Source organism: Cariama cristata, unplaced genomic scaffold, assembly GCF_000690535.1.
Source record: "Cariama cristata isolate BGI_N322 unplaced genomic scaffold, ASM69053v1 scaffold30762, whole genome shotgun sequence".
In the NCBI taxonomy this organism is placed as follows: domain Eukaryota; kingdom Metazoa; phylum Chordata; class Aves; order Cariamiformes; family Cariamidae; genus Cariama; species Cariama cristata.
Genome location: NW_009606042.1, coordinates 1 through 13,851, shown reverse-complemented (window position 1 = coordinate 13,851; position 13,851 = coordinate 1). Strand labels below are relative to the sequence as shown.

Genomic DNA, 13,851 nt, shown 5'->3' with positions numbered 1-13,851 from the left:
TACATTTGTAGAATTTCAAGGATAAGTTGACTGAGCCTGTAATTACAAATACTGCTACTGGAAATTGTCTCTTGCTATTACTGAAATGTTATGGTTATTTTCAGGGGGAGGAAGCAGCACTGTCTCTGATGGATCCTGGGAAAGTTTCCCCTGTGCTGCTGACAGGCTGGGACTTAAGCCTTTGGGTCTGCAGAGTCTGAGTTCTGTAGATTGTTACACTTTTGACTTTGTAACTATTTCAGCAGCAGTCATAGTATAAATATTAGCTAAGAATAAATCTAGGCAGTGAAGTAGCAGAAGGTTTCTGAACATTAGAGAAGTGAGAACTGTTTTCTGATCAGAGTGCAGAAGATGAACCTTATGGATTTTAGGATGGGATTTGGTGCACTTGTGAAAGGCAACTGTGTGATGTCTTCAAAGCAGTGTCTGAATTCAGTTACCCAGAGGGGCCCTTTCATTCCTATGAATTCAGCTTTGGAGATTTTTTGGTTATTTCATTAGCACGAGGAAGTGAGATTCTTACACTTTGTGCACTTACTACTTACAGGTAGTATCAAAAAGCAACATGTGATTTTGTGTTCTACCAGTCAGAAGAAAGATTATTTTTTTCATTTGGTCTGTAACTTTGATTTTTAATACCTGGCTCACCTTACTTGGAAAAGGATCAAAACTTAAACTTGAAACCAACATTGTGGAGTATGAATTGTACATTTCTTAAATGGATGGTATATTATTCTTTTGTATACTTGACCAGTTTTCTGTAAATCTGAACTGTCATCAAGGATTTGATTCAGACCCCTAAAGGTGGAAGGGTGATCAGAAGTCTGAAAGAGAAATCGCTGTTGCATAGACATCCAATAATTATTGGACCAGCGTCTTCCCTATGTTCAGCATGTAGCCAGGAAACTAAAGGGAGTTAGTTTTGAGAATACTACTAGTTGATAATAGCTTGCCAAATGTAACTGAGGGATGAAGAGGGGGGAAAAAAATTGTTGCAGATGTTCTCGTTAACATAGTGCCTGTTATTTCCTGTAGTAGAAATAAAACACTGTGTATTGCTAGCCTGGAGATTAGGCTTTAACCTGCATGCTTTATTTAGAGCAGCACCATGAAAATGAAGGATTTTAATGTGTCTTTAAAGTTCGATTTGAACATGAGAAATAAATGGTGAAAAGAAGAGATAGCTGTCTTTCAAGAGGCATTTACATCCATTTAAATCCATACAGAACACCTGGGTGACTATGAAAACTTTCTGCTATCTCTCCAGGTGCCATGAGAAGCCATCTTTCTGCTTTCAAGAAACACCGAGCAGCCAGGATTGATCACTATGTAGTTGAAGTCAATAAGCTAATAATCAGATTAGAAAAGGTAAATTTGCTGCTTTTTAATATTCCAGCCTTCTGAATGTTTCCTCGATTAAAAAAAATCATATTTTAGTATGAGGTGTGCCCGTTTATCTAGGAGTGCACTTCATAGAGGATACTAAATTACAACTCTTCACACATTACTATGTTCCTTTTTTAATCCTTGAGTACTGTGCTTGGTCTGGTTCTGTTTCTATGCACTGTGTTCAAGCTGAAGATGCTACTTCCACATGCTTCTAGAACCATATGTTTTCCTGTATATTTGTTCCATCTTTTACTTCACTAAATTTGTCTCTTGTCATAATTTTTCCAGCTTCTCATTCTTAAAAATCTGCCAATGATATACGTACATTTTGGCTCAGATGCAGTAATGTTGGATGCTGTAAGGTTTATGTCCAAAATGCTGTGATTTGTACAGGTTTGGCAGTCATTGTTTAGCATGATTTGTATGAACATGGCATTAGAAATAAATAGGAAAGTTGCAGGAATATGGTGTAAAACAGGCTGAGGCTCCTATCTCTTAAAAATGCTAGATTTCTTTTTCCTGTTGGGCTGGGTTGTGTTCTGTTTTTTTTCTTGCAAAAGTACATTTTTCATGAATAGATTGTTTATCTTCTACTAGCTTACATCGTTTGACAGAGCAAACACTGAGTCAGCTAAAATAAGAGGTTGGTATGAGCTTACCTCAGGCTATTTGCCCCCCCTAGTTTAACCAGCTGAGGAATTAGTTGAATGAGTATCTTACATTGTGTCTATTTCTTCCCCTTTTGCCTGATCACAGCTATAGAGAAGTCTGTTGTGCCTTGGGTCAGTGATCAGGATGTTCCATTCTGCCCAGACTGTGGAAATAAGTTCAGTATTCGAAACCGACGTCACCACTGCCGCCTTTGTGGGTCTATTATGTGCAAGAAGTGCATGGAACTTGTCAGTCTTCTTCTGGCAAGTAAGTACAGTGTGTGGTGTTAACTCCTCCTTTCCTTAGCTTGCTCAGGGTGCTAACTGCATCCTGGCTTTTTGCCATTAGAAAAAAAGCTGCTGGTAATATTCTGCCTGTGCGGAAAACTTGGTCCTTAGTATGTTATTCAGTTTAATGCAGACATTTGTCTGTGAAACAGAATAAGAATGCTTTCTCTGTTCTTTGTCTCCATTCCTTCTTCAGATTTGGAAGTGTTACATAACACTGAAAGAGTTACTAGAAGTAGTAGTAGTAGTATATACTGCTACTAAACATACTAGTAAATATAACTAATACTTAGTGACTTATTCTACCGAGTACCATAACTATGAAGGTATTAACTTTAGGAATTACAACTGCCAAGGTTCTTGACATTAAAAACTATTGTGGCTATTTCCAGTCTTGCCCATAGTTGTCCAAATGCTGACATTAAGGAAATTAATCCACAAGCCTTTAAGAAACCCTTCGAACCTAATCTCCTCATGCTAGTGCATTGGAGAGGAGACCAAATTTTCTGTGGAAATAAATGACGTTAACTTTCTGTGCTTTTTGGAGTGTTCAAGCACAAAACATGGACAGCGTTAATGTACCTGTTCTTCCACATACTATGTTATAACTGTGCAAGCTCCAACATGAGAATGCTTCTAGGCATAAGCAAAGTGGGTGGTTCTCAGCAGTCTGCTCTCTAGCTGCTTTTAGAATGGAGCCGTATTTACAGCGAAGACCCACATTCTACTTGCAGTCTTGGTTGTTGTCACGGGTTCCTTGCATGTCTTCCAGCAGACTGTTTCAGCTTGGTTTTCTAATATTACCTGAATGTAAAGTTTCTGTTAAAGTGCAATTCATTTGTGTTAATAAAAATCTATTGGCTTCTCCAGTTACTGTAAAATTACCTGTATATAATTTTTAGGCAAACTCACTAGTGCCAGCAAAGAGGCCTTGGGTTCTCATACTAGCCCGAACTCCTCACCTAATAGCGTCCATGGCTCCCGCCGTGGCAGCATTAGCAGCATAAGCAGTGTGAGCTCAGTTCTGGATGAGAAGGATGATGACCGAATCCGTTGTTGTCGGCACTGCAAAGATACCCTGTTGAAAAGAGAACAACAGATTGATGAGAAAGAATACACTCCAGAGATCGTGAAACTCTACGAGGTAAATCAAACTCTTTGCTGCTTTCGTCCTCAGTGTATATATCTGCAGTTGTCACTACTTGACTTTTGGCTTGTTATCTTGTGTCCAAGCTCTTACTTTATGACTTAATACTCACTTGTGTTAGAATAGACTCTACTGGGTGTTTACACCACGTAACAAAGATGTATCTGAAATGATGGAGCCAGTTGCCATATAGTATTTATATCCCACGATAATTTCAAACATAATTTTAAGATACATCTTCATTCTCATGATCTGGAACTAATAGTTTTGAGATGCCTCTCTTAAAATTGTGAACTATATCAGCTGTGATTCCTCAGAACTGTTGCTGTTTAAACCAGTGATAGGCTGTGCACTTTGTTGATGGACTGCACTGGAACTATAAGACTAGATGTTGTCAGCACTGTTTGTCCTGACACTGATGGCAAATGCTTTTTTGAACAGTCTATATCCATCAACAGCATATGGCTGGAGGGTTTTGTTCAAATATGCTTTGAAAGCAGGTACTGACAATCATCAGGTATCCTTTCAGTGGAGTCTGCAGACCCCCCAGGTTAGTAGTAATGGGAGTTTCTGTTGGTGTTCTTGGTGAGGAGATTTAATGCTAGAAGTTGTCCAAGTCATCCATTAAAATAGCTTCTGAATTCAAAATTCATCTTGCAGGGGTACAGGGAGTCTTTCTCTGTTCCTGACCATGCCGTCTGTGTTCTGAAGGTAACTGGAGGGTCTTGTCATCCTGAATAGTTAAATGGCTTTCATCACAGTTAACTTTGAATGTGCACGGGCAGCCTGAAAGGTTTACATCAGCATGTTCTTGCATTCCTGTTTTATTTTAAGTTCTTTCTTTATACATTTTGTTTTAAACAAGAAACTCCGACTCTGCATGGAGAAGGTTGACCAGAAGGCGCCAGAATACATAAGGATGGCAGAATCACTAAAGTAAGCCCCATTCACTGGTTTTGTTTATGAATATATGTATTTTTCCTCCCCAAAAGTGTGGGAAGGAGTAAGGAGGTGGCATGCTAAGGCTGCAAGAGTGTGTCAATTATAACAAAATGCAATGTTAGATTTCTATCTGTTGTCTTTTGGATGCTCTTCAAATGAAGTAGTACTGAATTAATTGTAATGTTGCATACAGAGAAGTCTGGGGGTTTTGGCATGGGTTTTTTTGGTTTTTTTTAAAGCCACATCCCAGTGAGGCACCACTGTCATACTTTGACATGTCATCTTTGCAAAAAGGAAGTGCACGGCTACAATTCTTGTTGTGTAAATGACCCTTTTCAAAACAGCTGAAGTAGGATATTACTGCCCTCAGCTGGATGATGTGGCTTCCAAGTAGTGCCAGCAGCAAAGGATCGTTTGAATGCTCCTCATCTGTTCTTGTGTAAAGCAAGCCACCTTCACCTGACAGTTGTTCTAAATCTAGCTGGCCTGCCCTGTGTTGCAGTGCATAAGCAGCATTCACATATCACACTTTTGTACATAATTTTTTGTGGTGGTATCCTCTCACTGGGGTAACTTAAATCTCTCCAGCTATATCTGCAAGAGATTGTCAAATTGTGCTTCTGGTTTGTATAGTAGGGAAATACACACATTGGTCTTAGACTCTGAAGCATGTCTATTTGGGAAGTTAAAGTTAAATATTTCTGTACCTGTCCTTTAGATCTGATGGTTGTAGAAAAATTAGGCTGTCATTCATTGTAACAAAACTTTTTGTAAAAATAGACCTCCCAAAAGGAAGAAAGAAGTATAGAAGGTGAAAAACACGCTAAGCTGTTACTGCTTTTTGTCATGACTTCATGAGAGTTGGTGTTTTGTGGCTTGACAACTAGAGAAAAGTAAAAATATGAATGTGCTGGATAATGGAAGCACATGTCAGAAAACAACAGACTTCTTACTGATGAAATTAAAGATTTCTGACTAGTAGTGGGTCCCAGAAAGTAGCGTCATATGGATAGTGAAGTTGCTCTTGAGAGAGCAATCCTTATATTTGTGACACAAAAGGAGAGGGAAGCTAAAAACTGGCGAAGAGTCTTCCGTGTTAAATCCTTACTTGTTTTATCAATAAATGTGAGATTGTAGTAAAGTGCATATAATTGATTGTGTCCCCACGTGGACAGTTGGTTACTAGCATCTTAAATATATCCATGTGGGGCTGTAGGCTTTTGCTTTCTGACAAGTGTTACTGGAGATAAGTGTTTTAATTTAATGGTATAGTTACTTATTCAATCGGTCAGTGTTTTTTCTGCACCCAGTTGCCTGGAAAAAAACATATTATTGGTAGAGTGGCATTCTTGTGTTAAAATATAATTTCTCTTAGAATAGTAAATAATAATAATAAATAAAATGTTCTTGTATGAAATGTTCATGTTCACAAGATGATTGTCATTTTCCACTTGTGTCACAAAGGAAGGTGTTTTAAACACAAAGAGCTTGAAATAAAATAATTCAATCCCTTTAGCATTAGCTAAAGCATTAGCATTGTTGAATCTTAGTCATCTTGGGATTATGTCTAGTGTTGTATGTATTGTTAGCTGGATGCATGACTTACAGTAAACTTGTATTTATTTCTTAGTGCTGGGGAGACAACCTACAATCTTGAACACGCTAATGACTTGAGGGTGGAGATTCAAAAAGTATATGAATTTATAGATGCCTTAAGGTAAAAGATCTCTCTCTTCCCCCTCTGCCCCAGCATGTGCGTATCTCCCTCTGTTACGACTTTTCTGTAGTTTTTTTTCAACTGTTGGTGTCTATGTTTGTGTAGCATATGCCTGCTTATTCATATGGATAGCAATTTGTCTGCTCAGTTGTAAAGAGAGTGTGAAAAGGTACGTGCTGTTCCTGTGCACCATCAATTTCTGCTTCCTTTTCCAGCCTTAAAAATCGTGCATTCCTCTGCAGTGAAAATAACTAAGCACAGAGGAAACAAATAGTGGCATAGTTGGTTGGTGGTTTTTTTTGGGGGGGGGGGAGGCACCCGCTATACAGAAGTTTGTTTTGTGGTGGTTTGGTTTTTTTTGTTTGTTTTTTTGTTGTTGTTGGGTTTCTTGGGTTTTTTGGTGTGTTTTTTTTGTTTTGTTTTTTTTAAAAAAAAGGTTGACGTGAAAAGTGTTACAACTTGTAATATCCAAAATGGTTTACCTAAAAGAACATCAGAAAATTTTCATCCAATATTGTTTCCCTGTCCCCTTCTGTTGCATTTTTGCTGGCCCGTGTTTTTGAACTGATAAGGCTGTATGTTTGCTTTGATTCAGTAAGAAGATTTTGAGTCTAGGCTTGCATGAAGATCCCCAACCTCATCCTAAAACACTACAACTTCAGAGAATGATAAGATATTCAGCTACACTTTTTGTTCAGGTAAATGGACCATATGTTATGAGCTGAACGTAAATTTTATATAGTGTTCTCTTCTTTGCCAGGCATCCTCATTTGAAACTATTTTGACAGGAGGTTTAGTTCTGTACATTTTCTGTAGTTCTCCTAATGACTTATGGTAGCCTTCAATGAGCTAGCTTGAATACAGATAGTATAGTCAGAGCAGCATTGAGTTTGGGGACCTAAGAGAATGTGTGAATGTCGGCTTTGCCTTTTGCTGAGGTGTGAACCTAGTTAGCAGTGTAGTTGCAGTAGCAGTGCAGCAAAGACATGCTCAGACTTGCAGCAGTGACTGCAGTGTAGAAGTACTTTTTATTTGTTTGTGGGGTGTTCTGTTGGTGGTATCTGTCTTTTCAAGTACTTGAAAATTGGCTGAATACCTGCAAACAACACTGTAAATATTTCAATTTTTGCCAGGAAAAATTGCTTGGCCTAATGTCCCTGCCAACCAAAGATCAGTATGAAGAACTGAAGAAGAGAAGACTGCATGTGGTAAGACAGGTTAAGATCTGTCACATCTTGTATCAGGGCCTCCTTCAAGGGCTTAAGCCTAGTAGCTGTGTGTGTATGAATAGTTGCCTTTAACATTGGGTTTCAGTTTGCTTTTTTTTTTATGCAGATCATTCCATCCCTTTTTCAGGAATTCATGTAACACCATCATTGTATTCTATCGAGAATGTGAGTAGGTGTGTACTGAGCAGCTGAAACACTTCTAGAAAGCAGCAGTGACTTGGTTGCACGTGCTGTTTCTGCTACAGTGGGTGCAGAGCAAGCCCTAAACTAAGTATGTTAGTTTACATGGATTTTCAGATTGTCTTCTGGAGTTCATTTGCACGAGTAGAATTTGGAGACTTCTTTTGGTGGTGAAAAAGGACATATTAGAATAAGAATGCCTCTTCAGAGAGGGAGTTTTTTTTCAGTTAGGAGGGAGGACATCATTAATTGTAAACTAAACCAGCTTTATCTTGCCGTAGAAGTTGAGAAGTAAGAATTGTTGCACTGATAGCTAATGATAGCAGTGACCTTTAACACTCATGTTCTATTACAGATGTCTACTGTAGTCAAGATGTGATATGGTTGCTGTCCAAATCAATCTGGATCACTTGTTGCACAGTTCCATTAGGCATTTTTTTCCTCTACATAAAGCACTGTCACTGCTCCTACTTGCCATCAAGGTTGTAGAGGCAGATGTCATGGGATTTTGATCAATATCATCACAAACTGAAGGGAAGCATTTGGGTGATATTATGAAAATAAGCATTTTCTGCGAACTAACCAAAAATGCAGGTGATCCCTTCCAATAACAGCCAGCAATGTCTAAGATCAGCTAACTTGTACCTATGGATATTTAGAATGGAATATTTCAAGTTTGTGGTGTTCTCTTACTACATGATTTTCGTTTTAGGTGGCTCTCGAATCACATGGAAAACAAGAGGAAAAGCAAAAAGATTTTCTCTCCAGATCTGCAGCCACAGTTAATGGTGATGCAACTCACCTGAAAAAAGGAACAGTCAGGAAATCTGAAGGCTGGTTACCTACATCTAGCATATTGAGAGAGAGTGAGGTAGCAGACCCACTTCTTCAGCAGATTGACAATATCACATCCTTTATTAAGCAAGCAAAGGCAGCTAATAGGATAGACGAGGTCCATATGTTGCAAGAGAATCTGAGGCAGCTTCAGGATGAATATGATCAACAACAAACTCTGAAAGCTATTGAGCTTTCTAAAAAACAGGCAGAAGAGGAAGAGATGCAGAGGGAGGAACTTCAGGTCCTTCGTGAAAAAGAGTGGGAAAGAGAACACCACAAATTCATGTCTCAGCATTCCAGGACATGCTCCTTAGACTTCAGAGAAGTCAAGCAGGATCAGCATGAAGTTGCAAAAGAGAATCAGAACTTGATAGCACATGCATTGGATTTGGATATTACACAGATCAAAGGGGACTCAAGGTCTGAAACTCCTGCTGTTGAGCAGCTGCCAGCTAAAGAGCACTTGATCTTCACACTCAAAGCCCAGAATGTCCCACGGTGTGACAAAGACCAAGATCAGACAGCCTCTCTAAACCCCTTTGAAGATGAAGCAGATACCCCTCAGTTAGAGGAAGATCCTGCTAACCCATTTGCCAAAGACACTTCTCCAATGGCTTGCAGAGCTGTGCTAGAGAAAGAAATTGATAAAAAAGAATATAATCCATTTGAAAATGATGAGGAGGATGAACAGACTAATGGAGCAGCTGGCAGTACTTCAAACCCTTTTGAAGAGGATGAAAATCAATTTCAAAAGCCTGGGGGTAGTTGGAATTCTGGGAACCCATTTGAACAGGGATCCTCTACCAATCCCTTTGAAGTGGAGGATGGCAATGAGATCTCTGGAGAGGAGGCTATAGAGGAAGAGCTGCTTCTGCAACAGATAGATAATATCAAAGCTTATATATTTGATGCCAAACATAGTGGACGAATGGATGAGGTGGAGGTACTGACAGAGAACTTAAAGGAATTGAAGCGCACGTTAGCAAAGCAGAAGGAGAAATCCAACTGCTGAAGCAGCAACAGGGCTGTGTAATAATTATTTTAAGTCTGCTGTTAAATACAGGAAGGTTAGAGCAGTTACTTAATAAACAGGAGTACAGATCACAAGAGGGAATTGGGAGAGTCTTGACTTTCATGCACTTTCAATTAGGCATTTCCACTACTATTCAGTCTTGAAGAAAGAATTATTGAGGTATGCTGCTGGTCTCAAGCGCTTATACTAAGAACTTTCATGCACTTTCAATTAGGCATTTCCACTACTATTCAGTCTTGAAGAAAGAATTATTGAGGTATAAGCGCTTGAGACCAGCAGCATACTAAGAAATTTTAAAATTACTTGTTACAATGCTGTTTTAATGCTAACTGGTCTTATTGTGTGCTTATTTTGGTCAAAGTGTTTAAGTGCTAATAGGGAACTATGATTTGGAAATGGCTGCAATGTTGGTTTGTTGTCTTTCCCCCTTTCTTTTGCAGTATTGGCCTTTCAAGTGGGCCTTTGACTAAAGAGACATGAAAACTTCTAAAACTTCTGCATCCTCTGATAATGACACAGTGTAGTGTTACAGGCTAGCTTAATTTCCTAATGGTGTTATGAGAAAGTGCTCTTAAAAGGCTACTGTGATTCTTTGAGGTGTGGAATATACAGGCTTGCAGGTCAATTTTGTGCAAAGACTAAGAACTTTATAACTGGTCTTAATATGAGTAAGTTTTTAATGTGTTTATAAAAATTCCCAAGTAAAATTTGGATGCTGTTTTTTCATCACTTTTAGTTTCACATTTGCTCTGAGCACACACTACAGTGTAATAGAGAGCACTATGCTGGCTTCAGACACCTGCTTGTGAGGGAACAAGTATCTAATAATTTCCAGGGAAAAGAGCATCAGGCTAGCACCATTTCAAACTGTAATGTAAAGGGTGACCCTCCAATTCCTAATTATCTTATGGAATGTACACATTCCTTTAAATTCTTTGGGTGACAGAATGATCATGTTTGTCGTTATTTGTGAGACTGGAACCCTCTATTTGTAGCATTCAAGAAATAAAAATCTTGCTTACAATTGAGAGCTGAAGTGCCACTGAACTGGAATTCTCTGAAAGCTGGGAGATGAAGTCTGTGGCGGTGATAGTGCCAAACAGCAATTCTGTTTCATATTTGATTCCCCTCAGAAGTTGTTACGAGAATCGGGCATGTCTGTCTTAAATAAGAAGCTCCAAATTGGAGTCATGTTGTGATCCTGTGGTCCAGGGGTGACTTGGTGACAGCCAGCACCTGTGATGTAGAAGGGCTTAGAGCTGGGCTTCTGAAGATTGGTATTGGAAATGTAGGATCACTTCAGGGTTAGGTCAGCCTTTATCTTTTGAAAAGACAGAGCCTGAGCTGCTTTGATTTTTATCTCTGAAAGGCAGAGCTCCATTATCAGGCATCAGTGTTTTAAAGGGTGATGGGGAGAAGTTAGTCTAAAGGGTGTATTTATTTAAAGCTGACATAGAGGAAGATCAGGCAGATCACGTTGTGTAGCACTAACAATAGTGGGCTTATGCAGAAGTGTAAACTTCTATGGAATGGGACATGCCTTTTAACTATGTCTCTGATAATATCTATTAGCATAGCTGTAACCCAAGCAGTGCATAATATTTTAGAGACACAAATAATTACACTATCTAAGGAGCAGGAACTCTCGTTTTGTTTTGCTTTAAATAAGTGGAGGTAGGGAGTTGTGGAACAGTTGTTTAAAAACACCAAACCACCTATATCCTCACTTAATAGCGCTAGTAACTGGTCAAAATAACTTCAAGCAGCCAGTTAAGGATAGCTGATATCCTCCTTACTGTAGCCTAAATGTGAAGTTGAAAGGTATGCAGAACATGTTGTCTTAAGACCATGAAGTTTTTATACTGAGATGTTTGGTTAGAGTTGATTGAATCTGTGGGTGTTATTTTGTGCCAAGTGAAATAAAGAACAGAGGATTCTGAAAGATTGTAAACTAACAAAAGATGTGCATTGTGGCACCAGATTTACAAAGGCAGCCAAAAAAAAAAAGTTAAGATAGCTAAACATAATCCCTGGAATTGTTATAACAGAAATAGTGTAAGATCGTTATTTAAGACAGACTTGTTTGCTAGTCAAGAGGATTGCTCCCTGTAGTGTAACCCAAAGCTTTTTTTTGGTATCAACATGAAAAAAATGTTTCAGTGGCTTCAGCTTACACATTAAAAAAGTTTGTTTTTTCTTTTCCTTGTTGCAACTCTCCTGCCTTGTTTGTATTTTCACTCTAATGCACTAATAATTAAAAGTATCCTTATTGTACGTGTAATAATGCATTTTTACACGCATATTAGACTAGCATACCTCACAATCTTCGTCAGTGTTAAATGTGATAGACTAGACATCTGATATTAAAGTCATCTCCAAAGTGAAGACCTTATGCTGGTATTTGGACTGCTGTGAGGCTCATGAGGCACAACGGAACGAAGACACATTAACCATAAAGCTCAATAAATAACTAGCATTGACTCTTGTTAAAATTGCATGCACTACTCTATATGGAAACTTTGTAAACAGAGGTGAAATAAAACAACATGTTTATTTTGTGCTGTGTTTGTCCTTGACAATTTTTACAGGACGCCTGAATCGGTGTGAAATTTTGTACTTGACCGTTAACTCAGAAATGCTGAAATACACTTCTACAGTACTTGGCATACATATATAAGCCAAACTTAAAGATATGTGCAATCACCAAATTCCAAGCAATATAGTACAATCTATCATATGCTTATATACTATTACAGTACAGTGTAATTGGTGAGGCAGAAGCTATGATGATTTAGGTGGGGTTTTTTGAGCATGTGCAGGGAGCCAGGAGTGTCTAAGGTAAGAGGAGTGACATAGCAGCACTGGACTTTGAATCATAATGGACTTGCTGGCTACAATTTACTGGAAGTTACTAAATCTAGACACAGTTCTTTGTATGGCTTTTTCTTTTGAAAGGACGACTTGTTTAGGAAATCGTCTTAATTTAAGAGTAGCTTTACCTTTTTTTTTGAAGGACAATAGATGTAATTGTAAAGCCTGTCTTTCAAATACCAACTTACTGCTGATATTCTTGATCAGTGCTGCTCAGAGCTGCAGTACCAACGGCAGAAGTCTTATCTTGTAAATGAGACTTTTAACAGTTTCTGAGTGGTAACTAAACAAATTCAGCATGTAGTTTGAGCCTGGAGTTGGTACAACATGGAAATTGGCAGGAATGTTTTTACACCACTTTCTATAACTTGTGGAATTCTGTGCTGCTTCTAAGATAAACTGATCTTGCTTTAGCCATAACCTTATACATACAGGCATGAGTAGGAAATAGGGCTCTTGTCATTCTGTTTTCCTTGTTCTGTTTTCTGTTTATGCAGTGTTGACGGTAATGCTTTGTAAAACTGGCACCAAAAAAGTTGGGTTTTTTTAACTTTTATTTTTCACTTTAATTATTCTAGTTGTAGCTGTAAGAAGACTTAAGAGACAAAGTTAAATATGTTACATAAACTATTTACAGGAGCTGTCGGCTCTTGTCTCTCACTGAAACACCTTGATCATCCAGCCCTGGGGAAAAACAACTGCATGACTTGGGATGTCAGGCTGATGCTTCATTTTTCATAGCAGCTTTATATTTTCCTCGCATCTCTTTGGGCAGCGGCACAAAAGCAGGGCAGGGAACTTGGCCTTCAATTTCACACATGCATTCTCGCAGATGATACTTCTTGGGCCCAAAAGTTGCTGGATGTGATAGTTTTTCCCTTTCTCTTTCCTCTTTTTCAAGTGTTTCTCTAGAAAAGAGATCTGTTTGTTATGATCAGAAGCCTGAATGGCAACATTTCCTCTCCCTTCCCTGGACCCCATTTACCAGAAAGATGGATTTACAGTTGCTAGCTTGTGGACTTTACCTAGCTTATGTCATTTTTGTCTGAGAAAAGTGGCATTTCCTTTTGTATACCTGACAAAAGTTTGCAGGGATCGTATTAAGATGTATGCTAAACTGTACATTAGCTTATTAAGTGATACTTACTTGCTTTTCCCCAAGATTTTTTTAATGTGCTCAGTTATTTCCTTGTTGCTTTTATCTTCCACGTCAACCAAAACTTGTTCTCCGTTATCTGTCAAGAAAGATTTGTAATAGTACATCAAACAGTACCCCTTCCCTACCACGTGCTGTTTTACAGTAGCTGCAAAAAGTGTTTCAAACACACAAAATTAAGACATTTGCCTCTCTGTTACAGTTAACGTACAATGTAATGTTTCAATAGCAAAAGCAAAGCCTTCATTTTGGGCGACTCGTCCTAGGACAGCTGCCTGTCCTAGGACAGGGGGTGTGAGCGCAGGGTCTTCGCTCACGGAGAACAGGCACCCTTCCCCTCGGCAGGCCGAGCCGCGGAGCCCCAGTCAGGAAGAGAAGAGATGCGGATCAAAGCACGCCCCGGTGTGGAAAC

The 13,851-nt window shown here is 38.8% G+C and overlaps 2 protein-coding genes across 2 annotated transcripts; one reads left to right on the top strand and one right to left on the bottom strand.

Moving 5' to 3' along the window:
* The first annotated feature begins 1,272 nt into the window (after positions 1–1,272).
* Positions 1,273–9,391, top strand: ZFYVE20 (zinc finger, FYVE domain containing 20). The gene is made up of 9 exons (XM_009696222.1): positions 1,273–1,368; positions 1,987–2,032; positions 2,146–2,307; positions 3,230–3,471; positions 4,340–4,410; positions 6,047–6,133; positions 6,729–6,831; positions 7,267–7,341; positions 8,255–9,391. Exons 1-9 carry the CDS (start codon positions 1,273–1,275, stop codon positions 9,389–9,391), a joined length of 2,019 nt encoding a protein of 672 aa, XP_009694524.1.
* Positions 9,392–12,998: 3,607 nt separating this feature from the next.
* MRPS25 (mitochondrial ribosomal protein S25) lies at positions 12,999–13,587 on the bottom strand (the record flags this gene model as incomplete). The annotated part of the gene is made up of 2 exons (XM_009696223.1): positions 12,999–13,191; positions 13,431–13,587. Coding segments are annotated over 2 exons (350 nt in total), but the record flags the coding sequence as incomplete, so codon positions are not given.
* Positions 13,588–13,851: the final 264 nt, after the last annotated feature.

Bases quoted from the DNA above. Each gene is read 5' to 3' on its own strand.
- ZFYVE20 (XM_009696222.1), top strand. From the start codon at position 1,273: ATGAGAAGCCATCTTTCTGCTTTCAAGAAACACCGAGCAGCCAGGATT. The intron at 2,308-3,229 runs GTAAGTACAGTG...TATAATTTTTAG, and splicing joins TGTCAGTCTTCTTCTGGCAA to GCAAACTCACTAGTGCCAGC. The intron at 7,342-8,254 runs GTAAGACAGGTT...TTTTCGTTTTAG, and splicing joins AGAAGAGAAGACTGCATGTG to GTGGCTCTCGAATCACATGG.